Raw genomic sequence first — 27,961 nt, forward strand, 5'->3', positions numbered from 1 at the left:
GCAGAAGAGAAGGTGATAAATACTACAGAAAACAGAACAGGAAAAATCAGGAGTACTGAGGGAGGGCTGGTTGGGGTAGGTCCAAGAAGGCAGGGTGAAGAAAACGGAGGGTATCTGAGAAAAGTTCCCAAGGCAGAGGGAATTATGTATTGGATAATCTAGTAGTAGGAACATACCTAACATGTTTTATAAGTTGGAGGAACTATCAGTTTGGTGAACAAAAAGATGGGGTGGGGGGCAAGCATCAAAGAAGATACTCAAAAAGTAAAGCTGGAGTGGATGGTACAGGGCCTTGTAATCCAATGGAAGGATGTGAGCATTTATTCTGGAAGAAACAGAACTTCTGGAGGATTTTCAGTCAGCATTACCCTGAAATTTTCTGGAGGATTTTCAGTCAGCATTACCCTGAAATTGATAGGAGTTATTTTTCTATTTTACATACAAATAAATTATACATACATAAAAGTTGTTTGTTATATGAAGTTCTGACCTAATATATTTTTAAATTTTTATTTAAATTCTATTTAGTTGAGGATACCTGGGTGACTCAGTGGTTGAACATCTCTGCCTTTGGCTCAGGTTGTGATCCTCAAGTCCTGGGATCAAGTCCCACATGAAGACTCCCTGCCTGTCTCTCATGAATAAATAAATAAAATATTTTTAAAAATTCAATTTAGTTAACATATACTATATTATTAGTTTCAGGGGAAGAATTTTTTTTTTAAAAGATTTATTTATTTATTCATGAGAGACACAGGGAGTGGCAGAGACATAGGCAGAGGGGAAGCAGGCTCCTCGCAGGGAACCCGATGTGGGACTTGATCCCGGATCCTGGGATCACACCCTGGGCTGAATGACAGACACTCAACCACTGAGCCTCCCAGGCATCCCTCAGGGGTAGAATTTAGTGATTCTTCAGTAGCACAGAATACCTACAGCTCACTCCATTGGTGCCTTCCTTAATGCCCATCAGTTACCCCATCTCCCCATTGTCTCCCCTCCAGTAACCCTGTTTGTTTCCTATGGTTAAGAGTCTCTTGTAGTTTACCTTCCTGTTTTTCTTTTTTCTTTTTTTTTTTTTTAATATTTACTTATTTATTCATGAGAGACACAGAGAAAGAGGCAGAGACACAGGCAGAGGGAGAAGCAGGCTTCATGCAAGGAGCCCAATGTGGGACTCGATCCTGGGACTCTGGGACCACACCCTGAGCGCAAGGCAGACACTCAACCGAGCCACCCAAGCATCCCAACCTTCCGGTCTTTATCTTATTTTTTCTTCCCTTCCCCTATATTCGTCTGTTTTCTTTTAACTTTTGAAGATTTTATTCATTTGAGAGAAAGAGCGAGGGAGCGCACACATGAGCACAGGCCAGGAGGGCAAGGGGAGAAAGAGAGGGGCAAGCAGACAACTTGCTGAGCACAGAGCCTGATGCAGGGCTTGATCCCTGGACCCTGAGATTGTGACCTGAGCTTAAGGCAAATGCTTAACTGACTGGGCCACCTAGGTGTCCCTTTCTGTTTTGTTTCTTAAATTCCACATGAATGAAATCCTATAGTATTTGTCTTTCTCTGACTTATTTCACTTAGCACAATACCCTTTGGTTCCATCTATATCACTGCAAATGGCAAGATTTCATTCTTTTTGATGGTTGAGTAATATTCCAGTGTGTATATATACATCTTCTTTATCCATTCATCTGTTGATGGACATCTGTGCTCTTTCCATATTTTGTCTGTTGTAGACTCTGCTGCTATAAACACTGGGGTGCATGTGCCCCTTTGAATCACTGTTTGTGTCCTCTGGATAAATACCTTATAATGCAATTGCCGGGTGGTAGGGTAGGTTTATTTTTAACTTTTTAAGCAATCTCCATACTGTCTTCCAGAGTGGCTGTACCAGTTTGTATTCCCATCAACAGTGTAAGAGAATTCCCCTTTGTCCGCATCCTTGGCAACATCTGTTGCTTCCTGACTTGTTAACTTTAGTCATTCTGACTGGTATGAGGTGGTATCTCATTGTGGTTTTTTCATTTAAATATATGCCGGGTGATGTTGAACATTTTTTCACGTGTCTGTTAGCCATTTGTAGGTCATGTTTGGAGAAACATCTGCTCATGTCTTCTGCCCATTTCTTGAATGGGTTATTTCTTTTTTGGGTGTTGAGTTTGATAAGTTCTGTATAGATTTTTCATACTAGCCCTTTATCTGATATGTCATTTGCAAATATCTTCTCACATTCTGTAGATTGTCTTTTGGTTTTGTCAACTGTTTCCTTTGCTGTGCAAAAGCTTTTTATCTTGATGAAGTCCCAATGTTCATATGTTTCCCTTGCCTTTGGAGATGTGTCTAGCAAGAAGTTGCTGCAGCCAAGCTCAGAGGTTGCTGCCTGTGTTCTCCTCTAGGACTGTCATGCATTCCTATCTCACATTTAGGTCTTTCATCCATTTTTAAAAATATTTTATTTATTTATATTCATGAGAGACACAGAAGGACAGAGAGGCAGAGACACAGGCAGAAGAAGCAGGCTCCATGCAGGGAGCCCGACGTGGGACTCGATCCCGAGTCTCCAGGATCATGCCCGGGATGAAGGCGGTGCTAAACTGCTGAGCCACCCGGGGCTCTCCTCTTTCATCCATTTTAAGTCTATGTTTGTGTATGGCATGAGAAAATGGCCCAGTTTCATTCTTCTGGATGTGGCTGTCCAATTTTCCAAACACCATTTGTTGAAGAGACTGACTTTCTTCCATTGTATATTCTTTTCTGCTTCGTCAAAGATTAGTTGACCATAGGTCCACTGCTGGGTTTTCTATTTTGTTCCATTGAATAAAATGTGTCTGTTTTTGTGCCAGTACCATACTGTCTTTACAATTATAGCTTTGTAATACAGCCTGAAGTCTGAAATTGTGATGCCTCCAACTTTGGTCTTCTGTTTGAATATTCCTTTGGTTATTTCAGGGTCTTTTCTGGTTCCATACACATTTTACAGTTGTTTGTTCCAGCTCTATAAAAAATGTTATTTTGATAGGGATTGTACCAAATGTGTAGATTGCTTTGGGGGTAGCATAGAGATTTTCACAATATTTGTTCTTTCTATCCATGGGCATGGAACATTTTTCCATTTCTTTGTGTCTTCCTCAATTGCTTTCATGAGTATTCTATAGTTTTCGGAGTACAGATTCTTTGCCTCTTTAGTTAGGTTTATTCCTAGGTATATTGCAGTTGGGATTGATTCCTTGATTTCTTCTGCTTCATTTTTAGTATATAGAAATGCAACTGACTTCTGTGTGTTGATTTTCTAACCTGCCACTGCTGAATTCCTCTATCAGTTCTAGCAATTTTGCAGGGGGGTCTTTTGGGTTTCCTAGAGTATCATGTCATCTGTGAAGAATGAAAATTTGACTTGCCATTTGGATGTCTTTTTTCTTTTTGTTGTCGGACTACTACTAGGCTTCCAGTACTACGCTGAACAACAATAGTGAGAATGGACATCTCTGTCCGTGTTCCTGACCTTAATGGAAAAGCTCTTTTCCCCACTGAGGATGATATTTGCAGTGGGTCTTTTGCACATGGCTTTTATGATATTGAGGTATGTTCCTTCTATCCCTACATGGCAGAGAGTTTTTATCAAGAAAGGAGGCTGTATTTTGTCAAATGCTTTTTCTGCATCTATTGGTCCTTGTTCTTTCTTTTATTAATGTGATATATAATACTAATTGATGTTGACTACCCTTGCAGCCCAGGAATAAATCCCACTTGGTCATGATGAATAATCCTTTTAATGTACTGCTAGATTCTATTACTAGTATCTTGGTGAAAATTTTTGCATCCATGTTTATCAGGGATATTGGTCAGTAATTGTCCTTTTTAGTGGGGTCTATGAGTTTTGACATATATTTAAAACTTGTGAAACTATCATCACAATCTAGGTAACAAATATTTCATCATTTCAAAATTTCCTTGTACTCCTTTGAAATCCATCTCTCTCCAAACCCTGTCCCCAGGCAACCACTGATTTGCTTTCTGTCACCATAGACTGATTTTCATTTTTCAGATTTACACATAAATAGAATCATACAATAGGTGTTCTAAAAATCTGGTTTCTTTCAGTCACTGTAATGTTTCGTCTGGCTTCTTTCATTAAAAAATCCTCTTTTCCTTATTGATTTATTCTTCTGTATTTAAATAGTATTTCATCATGGAGATAAACTGTACTTTATTCACTTGTAACAGAGTATTTCTAGATTTCAGTCATTACAAATAAAATTGCTATGAACATTTCTGCACAAATATTTGTGTGGATATGAACTTTGATTCCTCTTGGGTAAATGGTCAGGTAGAATGACTGGGTCGTAATGTAGGCACAGGTTTAAATTTTAAAGAAACTGCCCAACTTTTCTCCAAAGTATCATACCTAAATTTTACATAGCCCCCACTGTACACCAGTGAAGGATGGTCCACAGCCTTGGTACAGTAAACTTTATAAAATTTAGCTTGGGCATGTAATATTATCCTATAGTGATTTTAATTTCTATTTCCCTGATGACTAGAGACAATGAGCATCTTTCCATATGCTTGTGGCCCTTCTTTCACCATCTTATAAAGGAGCTCTTCAAATCTTCTGTGCACTGTTTTAGTTTATTGAGCTGTAAGTGGTCCTCATACAACTTGATATAACTAATCCTTCTGACACATGTGTTGCAAAGGTTTTTCTTCAAGTCTGTAGTCTGCCTTTCCTGATGGTATCTTTCAAGCCCTGAAATTTTTAAGCTTCTATTTTAATTCCAGTTAGTTAATATTCAGGTGTACAATATAGTAATTCAAAGCTTCCATACATCACCCAGTGCTCATCACAAGTGTTCTCCTTAATCCCCATCACCTATTAAACCCATCCCCCCATCCACCCACACTCTGGTAACTATTGGTTTGCTATGTATAATTAAGAGTCCAGGGCACCTGGTTGGCTCATTTGGAAGAGCATGTAACTAGATTGATCTTGGAGTTGTGAGTTTGAGCCCCACACTGGGTGGACAGATTGCTAAAAAAAATAAAATAACCTTAAAAAAAAATGAATGTTTTTTGATGTCTTATTTTTCCCCTTTGCTCATTTGTTTCTTAAATTCCATGAGTAAAATCATGTGGTAGTTGCCTTTCCCTGACTTATTTCACTTAGCACTATACTCTCTAGCTTCAACCATGTTGTTACAAATGGCAAGATTTCATTCGTTTCCATGGCTGAATAATATTCCATCGTGTGCATGTGCGCACACACACACACACACACACAGGTATCAGATCTTTATCCATTCATCAGTCGATGGACAAGAGCTGCTTCCATACCTTGACAATTGTAAATAATGCTGTGTAAACTTAGTGATGCATGTGTCTGTCTCTTTTTTTTTTTTAATTTTTATTTATGAGAGGGGGGGGGGGCAGAGACACAGGCAGAGGGAGAAGCAGGCTCCATGCACCGGGAGCCCGAAGTGGGATTCGATCCCGGGTCTCCAGGATCGCGCCCTGGGCCAAAGGCAGGCGCCAAACCTCTGTGCCACCCAGGGATCCCTGTCTGTCTCTTTGAATTATTGTTATTGCATTCTTTGGGTAAATACCCAGGTAAGGTAATTACTGGATCATAGGGTAGGTTGCATTTTTATTTTTAATTAATTTATTATTATTAAAGATTTTATTTACTCATTCATGAGAAACACAGAGAGAGAGAGAGGCAGAGGGAGAAGTAGGTGCCCTGCAGGGAACCTGATGCAGGACCACTGAGCCACCCAGGAGTCCCAGTAGTTCCATTTTTACATTTTTGAGGGGCCTCCATACTCTTTTCCACCGTAGCTGCACCAGTTTGCATTCCCACCAACAGTGCATGAGGGTCCCCAATTCCCCATATTCCCGACATCACCTGTTCTTTCTTGTCACTGATTTTAGCCATTCTGATAGGTGTCAATGATATCTCATTATAGTTTTGATTTGTATTTCCCTGACGATGACTGATGCTGAGCATCTTTCATGTGTCTGTTGGCCATCTGTCTTCTTTGTAGAAATGTCTGTTTATGTCTTCTACCCATTTTTTAATTGGCTTATTCTTTTTTGGGGGTGTTGAGTTTTAAAGATTTGGGAGAGAAAGGCACACATGCACACACACAGGAAAAGAGGGACAAAGCAGAGGGAGAGACAACCAGATCCTGCTGAGCTGGGAGCCCGAGGCCAGGCTCAACCACATGACCCTAAAATCATGACCTGAGCTGAAATCAAGAATCAGAGGTTTATTGGACTGTACCTTCTAGGCACCCCTAAAACATTTATTTTTAAAGATTTATTTTAATTGGGTATTGAATTTTATAGGTTCTTTATATATTTTGGATAGTAAGTCTTTATCAGATATGTCTTACAATATCTTCTCCCATTCTGTATGTCGCCTTTTAGTTTTGTTGATTGTTTCCTTTGCTGTGAGGAAGCTTTTTATTTTGATGTAGTCTCAGTAGTTTCTTTTTGCTTTTGTCTCCCTTGCCTCAGGAGATATAACTAGAAAGAAACTGTGATAGCCAATATCAAAGAAGCTGCTGTCCATATTATCTTCTAGGATTCTTCTGGTTTTAGGTCTCACATTTTGGTCTTTAACCTATTATGAATTTATTTTTATGGTGTAAGAAAGAGGTCCAGTTTTCCCAACACCATAAGTTGAAGAGGCTTTTTCACACAGGATATTCTTTCCTACTTTAAGATTAATTGACCATATAATTGTGCATTTACTTCTGGGTTTTCTATTCTGTTCCATTGATCTATGTGTCTACTTTTGTGCCAGGATATTAGGGTTTTGATTACTACAGCTTGGTAATATAACCTTTAGTCTGGAATTGTGATGTGTCCAGTTTTGCTTCCCCACCCCCCACCCCAGACTGCTTTGGGTGTATAGGGTTTTTTTGTGGTTCTGTACAAATTTTAGGTTTGTTCTCATTCTGTGGAAACTGCTGTTGGTATTTTGATAGGAACTGCCTTAAATATGTAAACTGCTTTGGATAGTACAGAGATTTTAAAATAATTGTTCTTCCAATCCCAGAGCATGGAATGTCTTTCCATTTCTTTGTGTTGTCTTCAATTTCTTTCATCAGTGTTTTGTAGTTTCCAGTATATAGGTCTTTCACCTCTTCAGTTTATTTTAGGTTTATTCCTAAGTACTGTATTATTTTTAGTACAATTATAAATGGGATTATTTTCTTAATTTCTCTTTCTGCTGCTCCATTATTGATGTATAGAAAGGCAATAGATTTCTGTATATCGAATTTGTATCCTGCAACATTACTGAATTCATTTATCAGTTCTAGTATTTTGTTGGTGGAGTCTTTAGGGTTTTCTATAAATAGTATTATGCCATCTGGCAAATAGCAGAAGTTTTACTTCTTCCTTACCAATTTGGAGGTCTTTTATTTCTTTCTGTTTCATTACTGTGGCTAGGACTTGTTGAATAATAAGTCCATGTTGAATAAAAGTGTTCAGAGTAGACATCCTTGTTCTTGACCGTTGGGGAAAAAGTTGTCAGTGTTTCCCCCATTAATGATGATGTTGGCTGTGAGTTTTTCATACGTGGTCTTATGTTGAGTGAGGTATATTCCCTTTAAACCTAGTTTGTTGACGACTTTTCTCACGAATGGATGTGCTTTTGTCAAATGCATTTCCTGCATCTACTGAAATTATAATATGGTTCTTATTCTTTCTCTTATTGATGTATCAAGTTGATTGATTCATGAATACTGAACCATCCTTTCAAACCATGAGTAAATCCCACTTGATTGTGGTGAATGATTATTTTAATGGATTGCTGAAACTGGTTTGTCAGGATTTAACGATTTTTAAAGATTTTATTTTTTTAGAGAGAGAAGAGCACGAGCAGGGGAAAGGGGAAGGTGGAGAGTGACAAGCAGGCTCCCTGCTAAGTAGAGAGCCTGACACTGGGCTCAATCCCGGGACCCTGGGATCATGACCTGAGCCCAAAGGCAGAAGCTTAATGGACTGAGCTATCCAGGCACCCCTACTGAGGATTTTTTTTTAAAGATTTATTTATTTTAGAGAGAGAGAGTGTGCACAAGCAGGAAGGGCAGAGAGGATCCCAAGCAGAATCCTCACTGTGCACAAAACCTGACGCAGAGCTTGATCTCACAATCCTGAGATCATAACCTAAGCTGAAGTCAAGAGTTGGATAGGTAACTAGATGTGTCACCCAGGTGCCACAGTATTTTATTGAGGATTTTTGCATCTGTGTTCATGGGGGCATATTAGCCTGTGTATCTCTTTTTTAGTGGTGTCTTTATCCGGTTTTGGTATTAGGATGATATTGGTCTCACAGAATGAATACAGAAGTTTTCCTTCCCCTTTTACTTTTTGGAATAGTTTGAGAAAGACAGGTATTAACTCTTCTTTAAATGTTGGGTAGAAATTACCTGTGAAGCCATCTAATCTTGGACTTCTGTTTGTTGCCAGTTTTTATTACTGAATCAATTCCTTGGCTGGTTTTCAGTCTGTTCAAATTTTCTATTTCTTTCTGTTTAAGGTTTCATAGTTTATATTTCTAGGAATTTACCCATTTCTTCTAAGTTGTCCAGTTTTTTGGCATATAGTTTTTCATAATATTCTCTTATAATTGGTTTTGTGTGTCGGTTATTCCTCCTCTCTCATATGTGATCTTGAGTCCTTTCTCTTTTTTTCTTAACAAGTCTGGCTAGAGGGTTATCAATTTTATCCTTTTTTTTTTTTTTTACCCAAAGAATCAGCTCCTGGTTTCATTGATCTGTTCTGCTGTTTGTTTTTAGTTTCAATATCACATATGTTTGCTCTCATCTTTTATGATTTCCTTCCTTTTGCTGGTTTTAGGGTTTTTTTTTTGTTTGTTTTGTTCTTTTCTAGCTTCTTTAGGTGTAAGATTAGGTTGTTTATGTGAAATTTTCCTTGCTTCCCAGGTAGGCCTGTATTACTAAAAACGTCACTCTTAGAACCACTTTGGCTGCATCCCATAGGTTTTGGGCTGTTGTGTTTTCATTATAGTTTTTTCCATGTACTTTTAAAATTTATTTCCTTGTTGACCCATTCATAACTTACTACATGTTATTTAACCTCCATATATTTGTGATCTTTCCAGATTTTTTCTTGTGGTTGACTTGTTTCATAGCATTATAGTCCGAAAAGATGCAAGGTATGACTTTGATCTTTTTCAATTTGTCGGTTTGTTTTGTGACCTCATATATGGTTTGTTCTGGAGAATGTTCCATGTCCACTTGAAAAGAATGTGTATTCTGCTGATTCATGGTGGAATATTCTGAATATATCTGTTAAATTCAACTGTTTCAATGTGTCCTACAAGGCCACTGTTTCCTTGCTCTCTGTTTAGATTATCCGTCCATTGGTGTAAGTGGGGTGCTAAAGTCCCCTAAGTATTACTATCAATTAGTTCCTTTATGTTTGTTATTAACTATTTTATAGATTTGGGTGCCTTTATGTTGGGTGCATAAGTATTTATAATTTTTGTATCTTCTTGGACTGTCCCCTTTTTAAATATATAGTGTTCTCGTTTGTCTCCTGTTACAGTCTGTTTCAATATAAATACTGCTACTCTGGCTTTCTTTTGACATCCATTTGCATGACAGATGTGTCTCTATCCCCTTACTTTCAATCTGCAGGTGTCTTTAGGTCTGAAATGAGTCTCCTGTGGGCAGTATGTAGATAGGTCTTGTTTTCGCTTTTTTTTTTTTTTTTTTAAGATTTTATTTATTTATTCATGAGAGACAGAGAGAGAAGAAGAGACATAGGCAGAGGGAAAAGCAGGCTCACCGTGTCAGGAGCCCAATGCAGGACTCGATCCCAGGACTCTGGGATCATGCCCTGAGCTGAAGGCAGATGCTCAACCACTGAGCCACCCAGGTGCCCCAAGATGGGTCTTGTTTTTAAATATATCCTGTGGCCCATGTTGTGATTGAAGCATTTACTCCAATTACATTCAAAGTAATTATTATTATTATTTTTTAAGGATTTTATTTATTTATTCATGAGAGACACACAGAGAGGCAGAGACACAGGCAGAGGGAGAAGCAGGCTCCATTCAGGGAGCCTGACGTGGGACTCGATCCCAGGTCTCCAGGATCAGGCCCTGGGCTGAAGGCAGCGCTAAACCGCTGAGCCACCCAGGCTGCCCCACCCAGGCTGCCCCATTCAAAGGAATTATTGACAGATGTGTTTAATGCCACTTTATAACCTTTTAAATGATTGTTTCTGAAAATTTTCCCTGATCCTTTGTTTTGCTCTTTTATGTTTTGCTGATTTTCTTTACTGATATACTTGGATTTCACTTTACTCTTTCCATATTTATTTGTTTTTTGATTATATGGATTTTAGGTTTTATATGGGATTACGTTTTTGATAATATGGTTACCAGTTACCATTAAATTTGTATATACCTCTCTTGCATAGCAGTATATACTTAAGTTCACAGTTCAAGTTTGAACCCATTCGTTCCTCCTCTCCTCCCCATGTTTTAGATATGTTAATTTATATTACATCTTTTTTTGCATGTCATTTCCTTGACTGTTTCTTTTTTTTTTTTTAATTTTATTTATTTATGATAGTCACATAGAGAGAGAGAGAGAGAGGCAGAGACACAGGCAGAGGGAGAAGCAGGCTCCATGCACCGGGAGCCCGATGTGGGATTCGATCCCGGGTCTCCAGGATCGCGCCCTGGGCCAAAGGCAGGCGCCAAACCGCTGCGCCACCCAGGGATCCCTCCTTGACTGTTTCTTTAAAGAAATATTTATTTTTACTGCTTTTGTGTTTCCTACGTTTATATGGTCACTTTTGGTCTTTCCACTCAAAAGTCCCCTTTAATATTTCTTGCAGGAGTGGTTTAGTGGTCATGAACTCCTTTAGTTTTTGTTTGTCTGAGAAACTCTTTATCTCTCCTATTCTGAATGACAGCTTTCCTGGGTATTCTTTGCTGCAGATTTTTTCCTATTCAGCACTTTGAATATATCACAAATACTGAAACTTTTAATGCTTGATAAACAATATATAAATTATTTCCTTTTTTGATTTGTGTTTTTTGTGTCCTAAGAAACCTTTGTCTATCCCAAATTGCAAAGATTTTTCTCCTAGAAGTTGTATAGGTTTAAAAGTTACATTAAAGGCCTATGGATCCATTTTAAGGCAATTAGTCAGTATAGTATAAAATGGGGGAAAGCGTTTATTTTTTCGAATATGAATTTCTACCTGTCCAAAAACTTGAGAAATTTTCTTTCCCTATGGAATTCTACGCTGTTGAAAAATCAACAAATTAGATATGTATGGGTCTATTTCTAGACTCTGCATTCTACTCTATTAATGTAAATCTGTATTACCTATCCTTTTTACACCACCAAACTGCTTGATTTCTGCAGCTTTATGTTAAATCTTACATTAAAAAAATTCTTTTAAATTATTTAACCATTCTAGATAGCTTCTTTTCCTATTTCTATATACATTTTAGAAGTTCAGTGCATCTTCCTCAAGTAGGGAAAAAGAAAATAAGAGCTTAGAAAAAGAAATAAGGAATTACTATGATTTTATCAGGGTTGCTAAATATAAAATCAAGAAACAAGTCTGTATTTCTATATTAGTAACAGTGAAATAACAATGATTGCTGAAACTTATATTGCATTTATTCCAGGCACCATTCTAAACTCTTTATGTACATTAGCACATTTAATATTTATTACAAGCCTACCAGTTGAGTACTATTATTCTGCTCATTTCACATATGAAGAAAAGAAAGTTGAGAGCAGTTAAGCAATTTGTCCAAAGCCACACAGATTATAAATAGTAGGTCTAGAATTATAATCTAAAAGGTATGGTTATGGGGATCCCTGGGTGGCTCAGCGGTTTAGTGCCTGCCTTTGGCCCAGGGCACGATCCTGGAGTCCCAGGATCGAGTCCCGTGTCAGGATCCTGGCATGGAGCCTGCTTCTCCCTCTGCCTGTGTCTCTGCCTCTCTCTATCATGAATAAATAAATACATAAATCTTTAAAAAAATAAATAAAAGATATGGTTCTGAGGAAGAAATCTAACAAAGCTTGTTAATATTTATGGAGAAAAGTTGCCAAACTCTCTGGAAAGACATTAATGAACATTCAAAAAAATGGAGGGATGCACAATGTTCAAAGACTGGAGAACTCTATTGTAAAGATGTCAATGATCTTCTAAGTGATTTAAAAAGTCAATGTAATCCAATTGAAACTCCAACAGCTTTTTTTTTTTTTTTGAGGACTTGACAAGCTCATCCTAAATTTCATAGGTAAGATGACCAAGAATTGCTAAGATACTCTTAAAGAATAAGGTAAAAAGATTTATTCTATCAGATATTGAGCCCTGTGGTGATGACAAAAGGGAAGACTAATAAACAGACCCATGCAATCAGGCCCAGGAAACTATTTAAGCAAATATTCAGCTGAAGTTAGTAGGTATTAATAAGCTTGAGACAATTTTTTGTGTACTACAGGATTGAGCAAATAAGTAAACATGTTGAGACTAATAGAAACTAACTCATCTTGAAGAAGAAAGAACAGTATGAAAAGCATGCTGGGTTGGAATTGGAGGTATTAGCTAAAATTTGTGGGTTTTTAACCGCACAGAGGCATACGTTTATGAAGCACACAAACAGAAATATACTTATGAAGTATATACATACACACATATTCCAGAAATGTTCATTCAAAATACATAGAAGTAATGATGCTCCTATTAACAATGAGCACATGTAATACCTGGATTTTTATTTCAAAATACCATTTCACACTAAAAGGAACCAGGCCTCACTGGAGAAGTAGCCAATTACAGCACTAAGACAGGGAAAGTATAAAAGATCTGAAATTAAAAAAAAAAAAAAAAAAAATCTGAACTATTTCAGCCAGAAAGTCAAAGTGTTCCAGTGGTGATGGGGATATGTCAAGGGGCCACAAAAGCCAGCGTGAAAGGGCTCCTACTGCCCAAATCTGGGAGAGGTTGAACATAATATGAAAAATAACAGTACACAATGCATAGAATAAAATAATCCCTAAGACCATACTGACATGAAAAAACAAATCAGTAAATAAGCCATACAAACCTAATACAGAGTATAATGAATATAGACATTATTACTATCATTTTAAAGATTTTATTATTAATTCATGAGGGACCCACACACACAGGGGCAGAGACACAGGCAGAGGGAGAAGTAGACTCTCCACCAGGAACCCGATGTAGAATTTACAATCCTTGAGCCAAAGGCAGATGCTCAATCACTGAGCCACCCAGGCGTCCCTAGACAACATTATTATACTATAATTATGTAATGTGATATACATCCCTACATCACCAATCATAATATATAAATGTATCTAAGTGACATGTTATACACCTTAAATTCATACATTGTTATGTATCAAATTTATTTGGAAGAAAGGAAGGGTTGGGTAAGAAAAAGTTCTTCAAAATAAAATCCCAGCTAATGCACATCGAAGGAAAGACAGAATTAACAAATCCCCAATAAGGCAGCCATCACAGTAACAAATTTTGGCAATGGATGATAAAATTAAAGAGTGAAAAGTGATAAAGAACAGGCTATTTATATAGTCTCAATGTATCACCCTACAAATTAATTTCAGAGAAAAAGAGTAATTTTAATGGGAAGAAGCTTGGCAGAAACCAACTTAATAAGTGATCAAAGTTATTTATCACCAGGAACTAGAAAACTAGCATGTTCCCTTGATGTAACCAGTGGAAAAAGAGGCAACACTGTTTCAGCCAAAACACCAGACACTCTTATTGAGACATTCTATGAAACACCCAAACTGAAATCTTCACAAATGCAAGGATCATGAAAAACAAAGAATGAGGAAATGTTCCAAATTAAAGGAAATGACATGCCAAATAAATTAGCCTGATACTAGTTTGGATCTTTACCAGAAAAAAATTCTCTTATAAAGAACACTACTTTTGCAATAGGTGAAAGTTTTAAAAGGTTTATGGATCAGATAATAGTATTGTATGAATGCTAATTTCATGGTTTTGATTAACTGAACTGTTTCAAGGTAAGAATGTCCTTGTTCTTAGAAAATACGCACTGAGTTTTCATAAAGAGGCATCATGCCTGCAACTTACTCTCCAATATTCAGGGGAAAAAGAAAAAACAACTATTCATCCCCTCAATGTAATCAGAGAGATGATGAAGTAAATGTGGTATGATGCGAACTAAGGAGTCTGAATAATTCTGGGTATAAGGTAATTCTTTGTACTATTTTTACAACTTAAATTACTTCAGAACAGAATTACTAAAATACTATAAACTTTAGAATATAAGTATATGTGTTTATGATGTCAGGAAAACAAGAGATTTATTAAACAAGACATAAAAAATATAAAGGAAATAGCAAATAAATTTGACTAAATAAAAATACCACAAGAATAAGCCAATAAGCCCAAAATTGGAACAATTTGCAATACATATAACCAACAAAGGACTAGTAGGTAGGATACAGATTTAAAAATTATACATTTTTATTATATAAAAATTAAAGAAGAAACTAAACACAAAAGTTGGCAAAAAAATTAAAAATTTCATAAGGGAGAATGGCCAATAAATAAAAACATGTTCAACTTCATGGGTGATCAGGAAAATCTCATAGCAGCACTGTCCATAATAGCCTCAAGCTAAAACAACCCAAATGTCTATCAACAGAATGAATAAACAAACTGTGGTATGTTCATACAATGGATATCTATATACTTGACAGTACTGAGAATGAATAAGCAATAGCCACATATATACATATATAAATATGGATGAATCACAAGTCACAAAAGAAAATGAAGAGCATGATGCCATTTACATAAAATTCTAAATAAAGGAGGGAAAAATGTTTAAATTATCACTTAGTGCTGCATAATGCGTGTTAAGAAAAACACAAGGAAAAAGCAGAAAAGCAAAGGAATGATTACCATCAAATTTCAGATCGATCATCTTGGGGCAGAGAGGGAAGGAACATAATCAATGAGAGAGCTACAAAGAATGCTTCTTCAGGATGTATAAATTATTTCTTAACCTGAGTGATAACTACATGAGTGTTAAAAAACATACTTGCATATTTTAGAAGCTATTCTTTTTTTTTTTTTTTTTTTTTTTTTTTAACAAGCTGGAGCCTGGGTCCAAGTGTACCCGACCAGCGGAGCAGGGGCTTGGACCTTAGAAGCTATTCTGATGGTATAATGTGTATCACTAAAAATGGGTAGAGTACTTACAACTTAACCCTAGGAACTATAAAGAATCTTTTTTTTTTTTACTATAAAGAATCTTAAAAAAAAAAAAAAAAAAAGAACTGATAGGTAGGGAAAGGTCAGGAGGATGGTACACAGAAGCCAAGAGAAAGGAATAGTGAACTGTGTCAAATATTAGCAAGAGGCAGAATAAACTTTTACACAATACGCAAGAAAATGTTATTACTCTCTGTTGATGAATCAGTTATCTTAAGATATAGACATTACTTTGCAATGAGATTTACTAAAACAATGAAAAAGGATGTAAATATCCTAGTATTTTATATTCAGAAACCAAAACTTTTGACTGTATTTTCTTTTAAGATTTTATTTATTTATTCATGAGAGACACAGAGAGAGAGGCAGAGACATATGAAAAAAAGAGAAGCAGGCTCCTCACAGGGAGCCTGACTCAGAACTTGATCCCGGGACCAGGATCATGCCCTGAGCTGAAGGCAGATGCTCAATTGCTGAGCCCTCTTGATCGTAATTTTTAAATGTCCTCCCTCCCACAATGTCTGACATTAATTACATCAACCGTATAAAATTATTGGACTAAATATAGTTCTGCAGTTGATAGCCAAGTTTTGGTAAACTTGAATGATAACCTCAATTCCTATGATGTATTACTGAAATTGTGAATTCAAAGAACTTTGGGATCTGCCAAATCGGACATGTTAAGTAGAGGCTGGTAACAAATACTATATAACACAAAAAATTTAGTTAGCCCAAGATAGAAACTTTAACAATTTAGGAACACGAACTGAACAACTCACTTGGCTTTTCCAGTTACAAATAACAAAAGCTTTTACTTTAATATAAAGCTACAAACTATTTTCCAGAAAATGTTGGACATTTGGGCTAAGGATTCATTTTTTTTCACCTGTAATATAAAGATGGACTAAATACTACTTAAGGTCTCAATGAGCAATATCTCATGGTGTCATTTGGAAAAGGAAAACCAATCACAAAGGGTAATAATATTTAATACTTTACCTAAATAATAAACCACGCTTTTGAGGGTTGCAAAACCAATAAGTAGCATATATTAACCTAGTGATATACCCAACTGAGGTATCCACTGCTGCTTCTTGCTTTTTTGTTTTAAAAGTATAAATCTATTAATAACTAATTTTAAATAAAAGAAAAAAAGCTCTTCAAAGCAATGGAGACAATTCAGAAGGCTATATTTTTATTAATGAACTGTAACTTCACACAAATTTAAGATAAAGACGAAAGTTCTGATATTTAAAAAAACCAAACAAAATAAAATAAATCCCCTTCTTTGACCAGAGGAAGAACATACCACTAATTCAGGACCTTATTTTAAAATACCAGTACTTCAAAAGAGAAAAGTATTTTTCTTAAGAGAGATTATACCAATATTTCGTGGCTATAAGTCAACACATTTAAAGCAATGTTAATATGTAAGATTATTAATTGGAAGCAAATGGTTGTGTGGCTTACAAAACAACGAGTAAGATTAATGTCAGAAAATAAATTTTTAACTCATTTTCAGATATTCATTTGTTTTGCCAACTAACAGAAGAATCTACTAATATTAAGATTTAATTACTGGACACATTTTGTTCCAAGACTTTTTTTCTTTTCTTTAGAAATCCTTTAAGAATCCAAGAAGAAAAAGGCTGATATACATAGATTAATAAATAAAAATAACTTCACAAAACTTGCTTTGTGACCCAAAATGAACTACTCACCAAAAGCAGCAGCCATAGGGGGTTCAAGGGATGGCTGGCCATCACCAGTAGGAAGGTCTAAACGAGTGAAGTCTCTGCTTTTGTCATTATTATATTTCACATTAAGGCTGGTGAGCTTGGAGAAGTCAATACGCAGAGTGCAGCATGCATTATAGATATTCTGGCCATCCAGAGCCTAAAGCATGTAAGAAAGGGACTGATATTTTGCAAGACAACAACACTGATACATCAAGTAGCCTCTATTTTGACACGGAATTGCAATCAGGTGTAAAGCAGAAAGCAATAGACTAAAAGCTGTGTTTACTTTTACCTCTGTTACTATGTGAATGTAAGAGAGAAAAAAATCTCAGGTTTTCCACAATGTCATAATAATCTCTATTTTGTCTGTGGTAAGATCAAATGAAAGAAAAGAAATATAAAAGATGGGGAAAATATTATACATTACTGAGCACTGTACTAGCTATCACTATGATTATTTTGTCCACAACAAATGTTTAAAAATGATTTGATTTTGTATTTCATCTTAATTTTTTAGTATACTTTGTATAGGTAAAGATGAAATAAAGCCTTTCTAAATGGAACTTGTCAGAACTACAACATACAAAATATTATGATCTCTTGTTTTATTCTCTTGTAAATTTATTTTATAATAGTTTGAATAATAATGAGAGAAATTTTGCAGTTGGTTCCGATATAAGACCAAAGATCAGCAATTCCTCCTTTCACAATAAATGAAAATTTATCACAGGAGTATTTGTAGCCACTTGACTTCTGCAAATGCTCAAATTTATAAAAATAGATACCAGAAACCAAAATACATTAAAAAATGCAAATATACAAAAACCACTTCCTTATAATAACAGCTACTCATGAGGACATCAGAAAGGTACAAAATAATATATACAGGCAAAGGGTACAGCAAATATGAAGTCTATATTCCTAATCAAGAGGCAGACAGTACACACAAAACTACTAAAAACCTTAGTCCCTTTTAAACCTTATCTTTGAAAAGAAATTAGAAATAATTCAGATACTGATAAAAGATAGAATTAGGGTTAGGAATAGACTTCAGTAGGAGATGAAACCAAATGAATATGAAATTTCATATCTTGTCAAAAGTCAAGCACTCATGTACTTAAAAAAAAAAAAGACAATATAAACCAAAAGCAGCAAACTTCCTAAAATATAGTATCCTCACCAATTCAGAGCTCAACAACAACAACAACAAAAAAAATCAACCAATCTTTGGCTGATTTAATAGAAGAAAATGAAGATACAGGACAAAGATAATTCTACTTTATTAGTCAGATTGTATCAGGAATACTGTGCTCCTCTCTAGACTAAGTATCACAGAAATGAGGCCCAAAGATCCGAGAAGTGATAAATGATTTGAAACCATTTCATACGAAGAAAGTAATTTTTAGCTTATTATTTTAAAAAGCATAAGGAACAGTGCATTTAAAAACAGTAAATTTTATATTATGTATATTTTACAATTAAAAACACATGGTGAACTGCAACAAGGGAGAAGACACGATGGTGTTCTTTGGTTATCACTGAAGTGACTGATTAACAAACGAAAAATGAAAAAGATCATAATTACCATTTTGGCATAATGTGCATTCACTGGGTCAGCATACTGAAGCAAGGCTTGAAACTGATTATTCTTTGTAAAGGTGATAATCTTCAAGACTGTGCCAAATTTAGAAAATATCTGGAAAAAGTTCACATCAGGTTAAATCTAAGGAAAATATTAGGCTAATATACGTTTATAAATACCATGTTTTAATTGAAGTAAATTCCATTTTTAAATGAAAATCATTTCCTCTATTAAAACTATTGGTACAAAATGACTTAAATCAAGCCCAACATGTTAATGCTTCAACACTCATGCAGGGCTTAAAATAGTGCCTGACAACTATTTATGCAATAGGCACTCAAATATTTAACCCATTTTATATTATGTCATAAATGGCACAATAGTAAAAACATGACACTACAATAGGAATTAATTAGTGTTATGAGATGATGGTGTTATAAAGCATTTGAATGGAAGTGGGATAGTCCTATGAATCAACTATTTCACTTTGAGAATCAGCATCTACTTCTTGAGATTTTTATAGGCAGAGAAACTACAAAATTTTCTTCTAGAGGCTGTTCTATTAATTCATTCAATATTCACAAAGGGCTGTCCTAAGCTCTGGGAAATCAGCAGTGAATAACAAGAGTCTCTCTGCCCTGAGGAAGGATAGACCATAAATAACAGGATGTTTCATCACAAAAAAGTGTTAGGAATAAAAATAAAAGGAAAAGGGATGAGAGTGGATTGGCACGTAAGCTGGGAAGGTGCAAGAATGGTTGAAGGCCTTTCTGAAGTCTTTGGAGAAGAGTGAATAAACAGTGTGAGGAAAATATTCTGATAGATCCCTGGTTACCAATGATCTTAAAAAAACTTGCTCTATTCCACCACCACAAAGGTTCCTGGCCAAGGTTACTATAGTGCATTTTGTTTTCCTCTGACATCCCGTCTTAAATTTGTATCTTAATAGCCAGAAACCTATCCTTCTGCTTCTAAAAGTAAAAAAATAAGTATTCTCTATACTGGTAAGAACTTGCTATTATCACATACTATATATGACTGTCCTTAATAGCCAAATGGTCCTCCCTTTTCATTATCACAAAGAATAATCAATAATAAATAACCTAGGGGTGCCTGGATGGCTGAGTCAGTTAAGCATCCAAACTCTTGACTTTGGTGTAGGTCATCATCTCAAGGCTGTGAGACTGAGTTCCTCACAGGGCTCTGCACTCAGTGGGTAGTCTGCTTGGGATTCTCTCTCATATATGATATATATAGATCAATCTTTAAAAAAAATTTTTTTAAAAATAGTAATTACCCTAAAGCATAGGCAACAGAAAGAAAAAAACGGTAAATTCTACCACATCAAAATGTAAAACTTTTGTGCTCAAAAGACACTATCAACAGAGCAAAACAGCAACCCACAAAATGGGAAATTATATTTGCAAATCATATACTCCATAAAGGATTAAAATCCAGAATGTATAAAGAATTCTTATAATTCAACAACAAAAATCCAATTTAATAATCAGTAAAAAACAAATAGATATTCCTCCAAAGAAAACAATAAAATAGCCAATAAACACATGAAAAGATATTCAACATCACTAATCAAAAACTCAATGAGATACTACTTCATACTCATTAGGACAGCTATTATGAAAAACACAAAAAAACATCAGTAGTAAAAGACATGATGTCTCATCATAAAAAAGTATTATAAATAAAAATAAAAGGAAAAGCGATGAGAAATATCAAGTGTTGGGGAGGATGTGGAGAAAATAGAACCTTTGTGCACAGTTGGTGGGAATGCAAAATGGTATAGCTGCTATGGAAAACACTATGGTGGTTCTTCAAAGAAATTAAAAATAAAATTACCATATGATCCAACAATTCCATTTCTGAGTATAAACCCAAAAGAACTGAAAGCAGTGACTCAGAGAGCTATTTGTACATCCGCATTCACAAAAGGCTTATTTGTAAAAGATGGAAGCAACTTAAATGTCCATCCACAAAAATGTGGTAAATATATACAATGGAATATTATTCAGCCTTTAAAAGGAAGGACATTCTGACACATGCTACAACATGGATGAACCTTGAACACATTTAAGTGAAATAAGCCAGTCACAAAATAAAAAATTATGCACAATTCCAACTTTAAGAGTAACCTAGAGTAGTCAAATTCACAGAGACAGTGAGTAGAATGGTGGTTACCAGGGGATGAGACAGGATGAGACAAAAGGGGAAGGGGGCATTATTGTTTAATGGGTTTCAGTTTAGGAAGACAAAAAAAGTTTCAGAGATATTTTCAGAGATATATTTGGGGATAACTGCAAAACAATGTGTACTTAATGTCACTAAACCATACGGTTAAAATGGTTAAAATGGTAAAATTTATATATTTATATTAAACCCCTCAAAATAAACTATCCTAAAGTCCAAATACTCATTTTTGGCAGAATATTCTTCTTTAACATATACTCAGCTCAGAGTCACACTTCTTGGAGGAGATAACACCATTCAACAAGATTTGTGGAACCAGTCTGTCTTAGAAGGACTGACCAAAAAATATTATTACTTAAAATTAGATAGTCTGAGCGTTCTTTATTGAAATTCCTTTAAAATGTAGCTAATTTAATTATGGTCATACTTAAAACTTTGTGATCTTAATCTCTCATTTAACTATTTTGAAAAACATAAGGAATTTGTTTTTGTACTTTTAATGAAACTTTTGGTTCTGTCACAAGCATTTCCTCAGTACACTTGTGTGTCCTAGATAACATTCTTAGAATTTATAAAAGAATACCAAAGTGGGGTGCCTGAGTGGCTCAGTCAGTTAAGCATCTGCTTTTGGCTCATGTCATGATCTCAATGTTCTGGGATCGAACCTTGTGTTGGGCTCCCTGCATAGTGGAGTCTGCTTCTCTCCACTGTCTACCCCATCCGAACTCATGCTATCTCTCTATTCCTCTCTCTCAAATAGTAAAATCTTCAAAAAAGAATAACAAATTTACCATATTCTCAGCTGTCAAAGAATATAGATTTTATGTTGTATCTTTCTTTAAGATATAAGCATTCTTGAGCAAAGGTCTTATATTTTCTTCATTTCTACCTTTGGTGATACTGTGGTCACACACACACTACCCCGATCTAAATATTTTAAGTGCATCAACTGAGTGTTGGCTAAAGGAGAAGTAATAGACTTTTTACTGCACCCACACACAGTATTCTAAAGTACAACATTATATCACATATAATTTTGCCCTGGTGTATCTCTCTGACCACATTTCCTGATACTTTTTATAACAGACTATTTACACCAACAATGTGCAGTTGTCTATAGTTCTCTAAATACAACAAGTGGTGTCAGACTTCTAAGCCTTTTCTTAGAACTCTGTGTCTAATACCTAGTGTATTTTATCTTTTCTAAAACTCAGCTCAGGAAGTAAGCCACCAGAAAATTCTCTGCCTCTCCCAAATATCAACAGAATTAATTCTCTTTTCTGAGTATTACCCTCTTCTTGGTTTCATTTATAAATATTTGTTTTACTTACATTGTACTATACATTTATTTACATATCTGTCTCCTTTAATTAGACTGAAGGCTCCTCGAAGGTGACTACCTTACCTTAATCATTACTACATCACTGAGGACAATTCTTGCAAAGAAGTAGGTACACAGTAAATGTTTATTATTAACTGATAAAGAATTATACGAAGATTTGATTGAAGAATTATGGCAACATGCAGTTTTTCAAAAATAATAAACTTTTTATGTAAAATAGTTCATTAATGAAATAGAACATAAAATTTATTCTCAAATTTGGAATTTTACACTAAATTATACATAGAACCTAGTTAATTTTCACTTAACTTTCAGATGTTGTTAATGTTTACATTCTTTCTCTCATTTAACTTGAACACCACCAAGCTATACATCCTTACTGACTGCTGTGGTTTGGCTGTGTGATTTTTTAACTGAATATGCTAACAGAATATAAATGGACTGAACTGGCTAAGCATGGATAGTTATCTAGAGTCTTCTGGACTGTATTTACTGAGCGGAACTATAAAGATCAACCTGATACTTTTGAATAAATTAAGTGTGGACCAACATCAGGGAATCCAAGCTAATGCCTCAAATGTGATTTTTAAGATCTTTTCATAATTACCAAAATAATAAATTTTAAACAAATTTGGTCTCATAAGATTAACATTCAGGAAAATTTAATATATATGGATTTATTAATACTGATTACAATAATTTAACTCTTTGATTCAAATATTTCCTTAATATATATTTATTTTGCTGTCATGAACATAAACACATAGACTCAATTCTTGATGTCTCCTGTGTATTTTAATTTTTTCAGACTTGAAAATGGGATGAAGAAAATACTAAAGATCAAAGTCAGGTAAAATTAATCTTCATAGTGATTTTTGTAAATGTAGCACTTACCAGAAACTAAAAAGTTCATTTGTAGTCACCTGTAAAAAGTGTACTGGCCATAATTTCTTTGCAATATTTTTTTGTGCGCAACAAAACAATGACTTAAGAACCAGAATTTTATATTACTAGCACTGACTCCTTTAATACCATAATAATTGCTTTTTGCAAGCTCTTTTTCTTTGCTCTGCAATTCAAAAAGATCAGTCCTTTTTTCCAAAGACATTCATCTACTGGACATTCATTAAAGAGGCCCATAAATAACAGTAGAAGTAATGGATTACATGAGAACATTGTTTTTTTTTGGCTTTGTTTTAAAGATTTTATTTATTCACAAGAGACACACAGAGAGAAGCAGAGACACAGGCAGAAGGAGAAGCAGGCTCCTTGCAGGGATTCAATCCCGGGGCCTCGAGATCACGCCCTGAGCGGAAGGCAGATGCTCAACCACTGAGCCACCTAGGCATCCCAAGAACATTGTTTTGAACTATTTCAGTGCATGAAGAAATTTTTTAGTATGCAGGGTTGAATTTACATGATAGATTAGCTGATCAATGCCTTCTTTATCTAAAAATACTCTCTAGGTGATGTCATCCAATCCAATGGCTTAAATTACCACCCACTCATACGCTGATACTAACCAAATCTCCAGCCCTGAATTCTTATGCCCAGTCTAGACTTATTTCCCAACTATCTATTCAACATCTACCACTTAGACGCCTAATAGGAAACTTAACATGAACAAAACACTACCTCTCACCCCTGTCCCTTTTTTTCCCTTCATTCAGTCTTTACTTAGTACAAAATCACTGTATTTTACCAGAGGCTCACACCCAAATCCTGGAAGCCATTCTTGATCACTCTTCTTTTTCTTCATAATCCATATCTACTCAACCTATCAGCAAATCATTCCAAATACATCCATAATCATCACTAATGTGACCATGTCTTCAAGTGGGTCACCACCATCTCTCATCTGGACTATGCCAACATCCTCTACTTTTGCCTACAGTTTATTCTCAACATAGCAACAAGAGTGATTCCACTGAAACAAATCTATCATTTTCCTCCTCCACTCAAAATCCTCTAATGGCTTCCCATCAGCTAAATCCTAACTCCTTTTCTGACTCTATCATTATTATGGCTTTCTGACTTTTTACACTGCAATAACATAGCCTCATTTCCGATACCTCAACACATTAAGCATATTTCCACTTTAGGGACTTTGTACTTGCTGTTCTGACTAGATCATTATTTTACCATATGTACACATAACTTATACCCTCATATACTTCAAGTCTCTGCTCAAATGTCATCATATTGAAAAGCTCCCTGAGGGATCCCTGGGTGGCGCAGCGGTTTGGCGCCTGCCTTTGGCCCAGGGCGCGATCCTGGAGACCCCGGATCGAATCCCACGTCAGGCTCCCGGTGCATGGAGCCTGCTTCTCCCTCTGCCTGTGTCTCTGCCTCTCTCTCTCTCTCTCTCTCACTGTGTGCCTATCATAAATAAATAAAAAATTAAAAAAAAAAAAAAAAAAAAAATGAAAAGCTCCCTGAGCTGACACGTTGTGTTTCGGTGACAGACAGACAGGCAGACAGAAAAGCTCCCTGAACTTTCTTCATCTGAAATATCACTGCTCCCATCTCAGTCACTCGATCCCCTTACCATGAGATGAGCTAAAGGAAAAAAACACTAGCTTTAATAGATGTTACAGAACAGTTTAGCTAATGCCAACTCTTCAGCAAATAGTATAAAATAATCGGCTAATTAATAACAGGAGAAATGAAACGCACACTTCCATGTATTTCTCCATCACAATATTCGTCACATTTTATGCTATTACTTATGAAAATATATTTTACCCACAAGACAATAAGAGCAAAGATCAGCTTCTTACAATGCAATTTACTAGTATCTGATAATTACAGCTAACATTTCTTGAGCACTTAATATGTACCTTTCAAATATATACCTTAATATGTACACTCTTCTGGGGGCCTTAAATGCCCCCACTGCACTTCATATTAGGAGGCATATTCATGTAATCTTCACAATAAAGGTATAAAACAGACACCATCTTCAGCCCCATTATATAAATAAGAAAAATATACAGAGAGGGCAGGTTACTTGCCCAAGACTATAGAGATAGTTAAGTGATAGAGCCAGGATTCAAACCAGCTCCAGATCTTGTATCCTTAATTATGCTATACTATACTTTAGTTGGCTAATGATAGAGTGCCAGAGAAGAGGGCTTAGTTAATGTAATTAGAGGAAGACTGAGGAAGTAAATTTGACCTGAAAATTGAATGATGCAGATTCAACTAAGTGACTGTCTCAGTGAAGAGTGTTCAAGGCCTAAGAAATAGAAGATAGAAATAGCCTAAGACAGGAATTAATGTGGGGATGGGGATGGTCAAAGGGCCAGAAAAGCCAGGGGCTAAATAAGCAGAAGAGTATTAGGAAGTGAGGTTAAAGTAATGGGGAGAGGTCTGCATGTTGGAACCTGAAGGTAAGGACTTCGATTTTATTCCACCAGCAATAGGAAGGAGAATTTAACAAGAGAGTACAATAACTCAAAGGCTGAGAATCCTACCCCAATGGTTACTACTGAGGACTCTCAGAATCACTCCTCTTCACCCTGAAGGACTCCCATCATCTTTTGGTAGAGGAACAAGGTTTGTTACTGCTCTCAGGGAAACAGTAACTGGAATGATGGGATAGGACCACATGATGGGTAGCTAAGCTCAAGGCTGTTTGATGTCCATGTTGAGACATAGGTGTAAGAACACCTTTTGTAAAACAGCATTAAGGTAGCAGTAGCTTCAATGTTAAGGCTATAAAAGCAAACAAACACTACTGATGGATCACAAAGTATTAATGACACTCAGAAATAAACAGAAGAAAATCCACCAGAACAAAGAAGCCAATCACTTAAGCAATTGCTGAACCCTTTAAAGGAATGAGGGTAGCTATGGATAACACTGTTACAGCCCTCCCTAGGACACACTTCACAAAACCATATATTCAGAAGATGGCTTGCAAGATGCTATTAAAGGGAATACAGAAGACCTAATAAATGGTATATTTTGATATTTACATGCATGGTACAGGAAGTATATTGGGAAATGTATCTGAGCTTTAGTGACAATTAGGAAAATGACTGTGGGAAAGTAACTTAAATTTTAAGAACCCCGGTTTCCTTATTTATAAAATATGAGACTAGGATGGAATGCACTTCAATTCTTAAATACATGTGTACATATACACCTCCTATGACTCTTAGTAGTACAAATCCATAGGTTTGGAAAACAGGTAAATGACTCAGAACTGGGGATGCCTGGGTGGTGGTTCAGGGGTTAAGCGTCTGACTTTCGCTCAAGGACTGATCCTGGGGAGACTGAGCCCCACATCAGGCTCCCCATAGGGAGCCTGCTTTTCCCTCTGCCTATGTCTCTGCCTCTGTGTGTCTCTCATGAAGAAATAAATTAAAATCTTAAAAACTAAAAAAATGACTCTGGACTGACTTGGTATCATGCTATGCAATATATATGAGATATAAATATGAAAATAACCATATATTCTAGTGTTTTAACATTTCAATATATGGGTTGACAAGTATAATGAAATGGAATCAGTAAGTAGCAAAAGAGGACAAAAACTAACAAGTTTCTGGGCTAGATGCAAATGTTCATGCATTCAGATTACCAAGTTAACTGTACATTTTGAAGATATGTATAGATGGAATACTAGTTTAAAATATAATGAGCATACAAAACAATGCACTTCATATTAGGAGGCATGAGTTCTAAAAGGCTCTTCAATTACTCTCTATAATATTCAGTTAATCAACTATTGGAGTCTATTTTATTCACTACAAAATTATGTAACTAAGAGTTTCCAGTTCTTAAATTTGATGTAGGCCATTGTAGGCCATGATTTGGTGGAGTGCCTTGTATCACAACAGTTTGGACATTTTACCGGATAGTCTATGAAAACTATATTGCCCATCAGTCAGTATTTAATATGATATTTCCATTTTACATATCCAGAGTATACCTTTCTTTGAAAGTTTTTTAAATGAATACTCAAATGTAAGAAGGAGTGAATAGGAATGAATTGTTTTCTATATTGATTTTGCTTTCCAGGAATGACTATTATCAGAGCTTTTTATAGGATTCTATGCTTTGTTCATTTTCATTTTTAGGTATTTAAAAAAATAATTTCTTATATACACCTTTAAATCAAGTTAGAAAAAGGAAGCTATCAAAAAATTATCTCTAATTGATACTATTTTTTACATAGAACAGGATGTTGAGGGCTTTTTAAAAAATTATTATTTAAATAAATATACCAACCAAAATCAACAACCAAAAAAACCCTAAAGATAATAAAACATTAAAAGTTATGGAGGTCACATTTGCCTCTTTTCTTAAGAGTGTTGTTCCACTTTACCTGATGAAGAACTTCCAGAGTAACAGGGTAAAAGAGGTTTTCAATAATTATTCGGAGCACAGGGCTCTGCCCAGGTAGGATTGTGCCTTCATTGGTAGGAGCTCCAGGAAGGGCCAGACTTCCCGACTGGACAGCACTGACAGCCTGCAGTGCAGCTTGGGCTCTCTATAAAACAATCCAAAATAAGAACTTTTGGTTAAACCACAGCATTCTATGATTCCTAAAAATCAATTGATGCAAAGTACTATGAAGTAATATAGTTAAATAAAAATATTCATACCTACTTTCTCTAGATGTACATATCCTAAATCTGTAATCAGTTAAGATTCAGAATACTTGCTTTCTTATAACAATAACATAATATTTAAGAAAGGTGCTTAAATTTATTTGAAAAAATGAAAAAACGCATGGCCAAAAAGGGGAATATTTAGACATGATTTTTATTTCCT

General features: G+C 35.5%; 1 protein-coding gene and 1 long non-coding RNA gene across 12 annotated transcripts in view; one reads left to right on the top strand and one right to left on the bottom strand.

The window, feature by feature from the left end:
• The window catches only part of PTBP3 (polypyrimidine tract binding protein 3), a 152,703-nt gene that overhangs the window by 21,359 nt on the left and 103,383 nt on the right, over window positions 1–27,961 (bottom strand). For all 8 annotated transcript variants that reach the window (XM_038553113.1, XM_038553111.1, XM_038553112.1 and 5 more), the window contains 3 exons: window positions 27,513–27,677; window positions 18,634–18,744; window positions 17,031–17,205 (listed from right to left, as the gene is read on the bottom strand). In XM_038553113.1, coding sequence (XP_038409041.1) covers window positions 17,031–17,205; window positions 18,634–18,744; window positions 27,513–27,677 — 451 coding nt within the window. The remainder of the gene's footprint in view (window positions 1–17,030; window positions 17,206–18,633; window positions 18,745–27,512; window positions 27,678–27,961) is intronic.
• LOC119873979 overlaps window positions 9,271–27,961 on the top strand; it is an 86,521-nt gene continuing 67,830 nt past the window's right edge. For all 4 annotated transcript variants that reach the window (XR_005367165.1, XR_005367164.1, XR_005367167.1 and 1 more), the window contains exons 1-3: window positions 9,271–9,402; window positions 22,210–22,282; window positions 22,986–23,027. This is a non-coding gene — a long non-coding RNA (uncharacterized LOC119873979). The remainder of the gene's footprint in view (window positions 9,403–22,209; window positions 22,283–22,985; window positions 23,028–27,961) is intronic.

Source organism: Canis lupus, chromosome 11 (assembly GCF_011100685.1).
Source record: "Canis lupus familiaris isolate Mischka breed German Shepherd chromosome 11, alternate assembly UU_Cfam_GSD_1.0, whole genome shotgun sequence".
In the NCBI taxonomy this organism is placed as follows: Eukaryota; Metazoa; Chordata; class Mammalia; order Carnivora; family Canidae; genus Canis; species Canis lupus.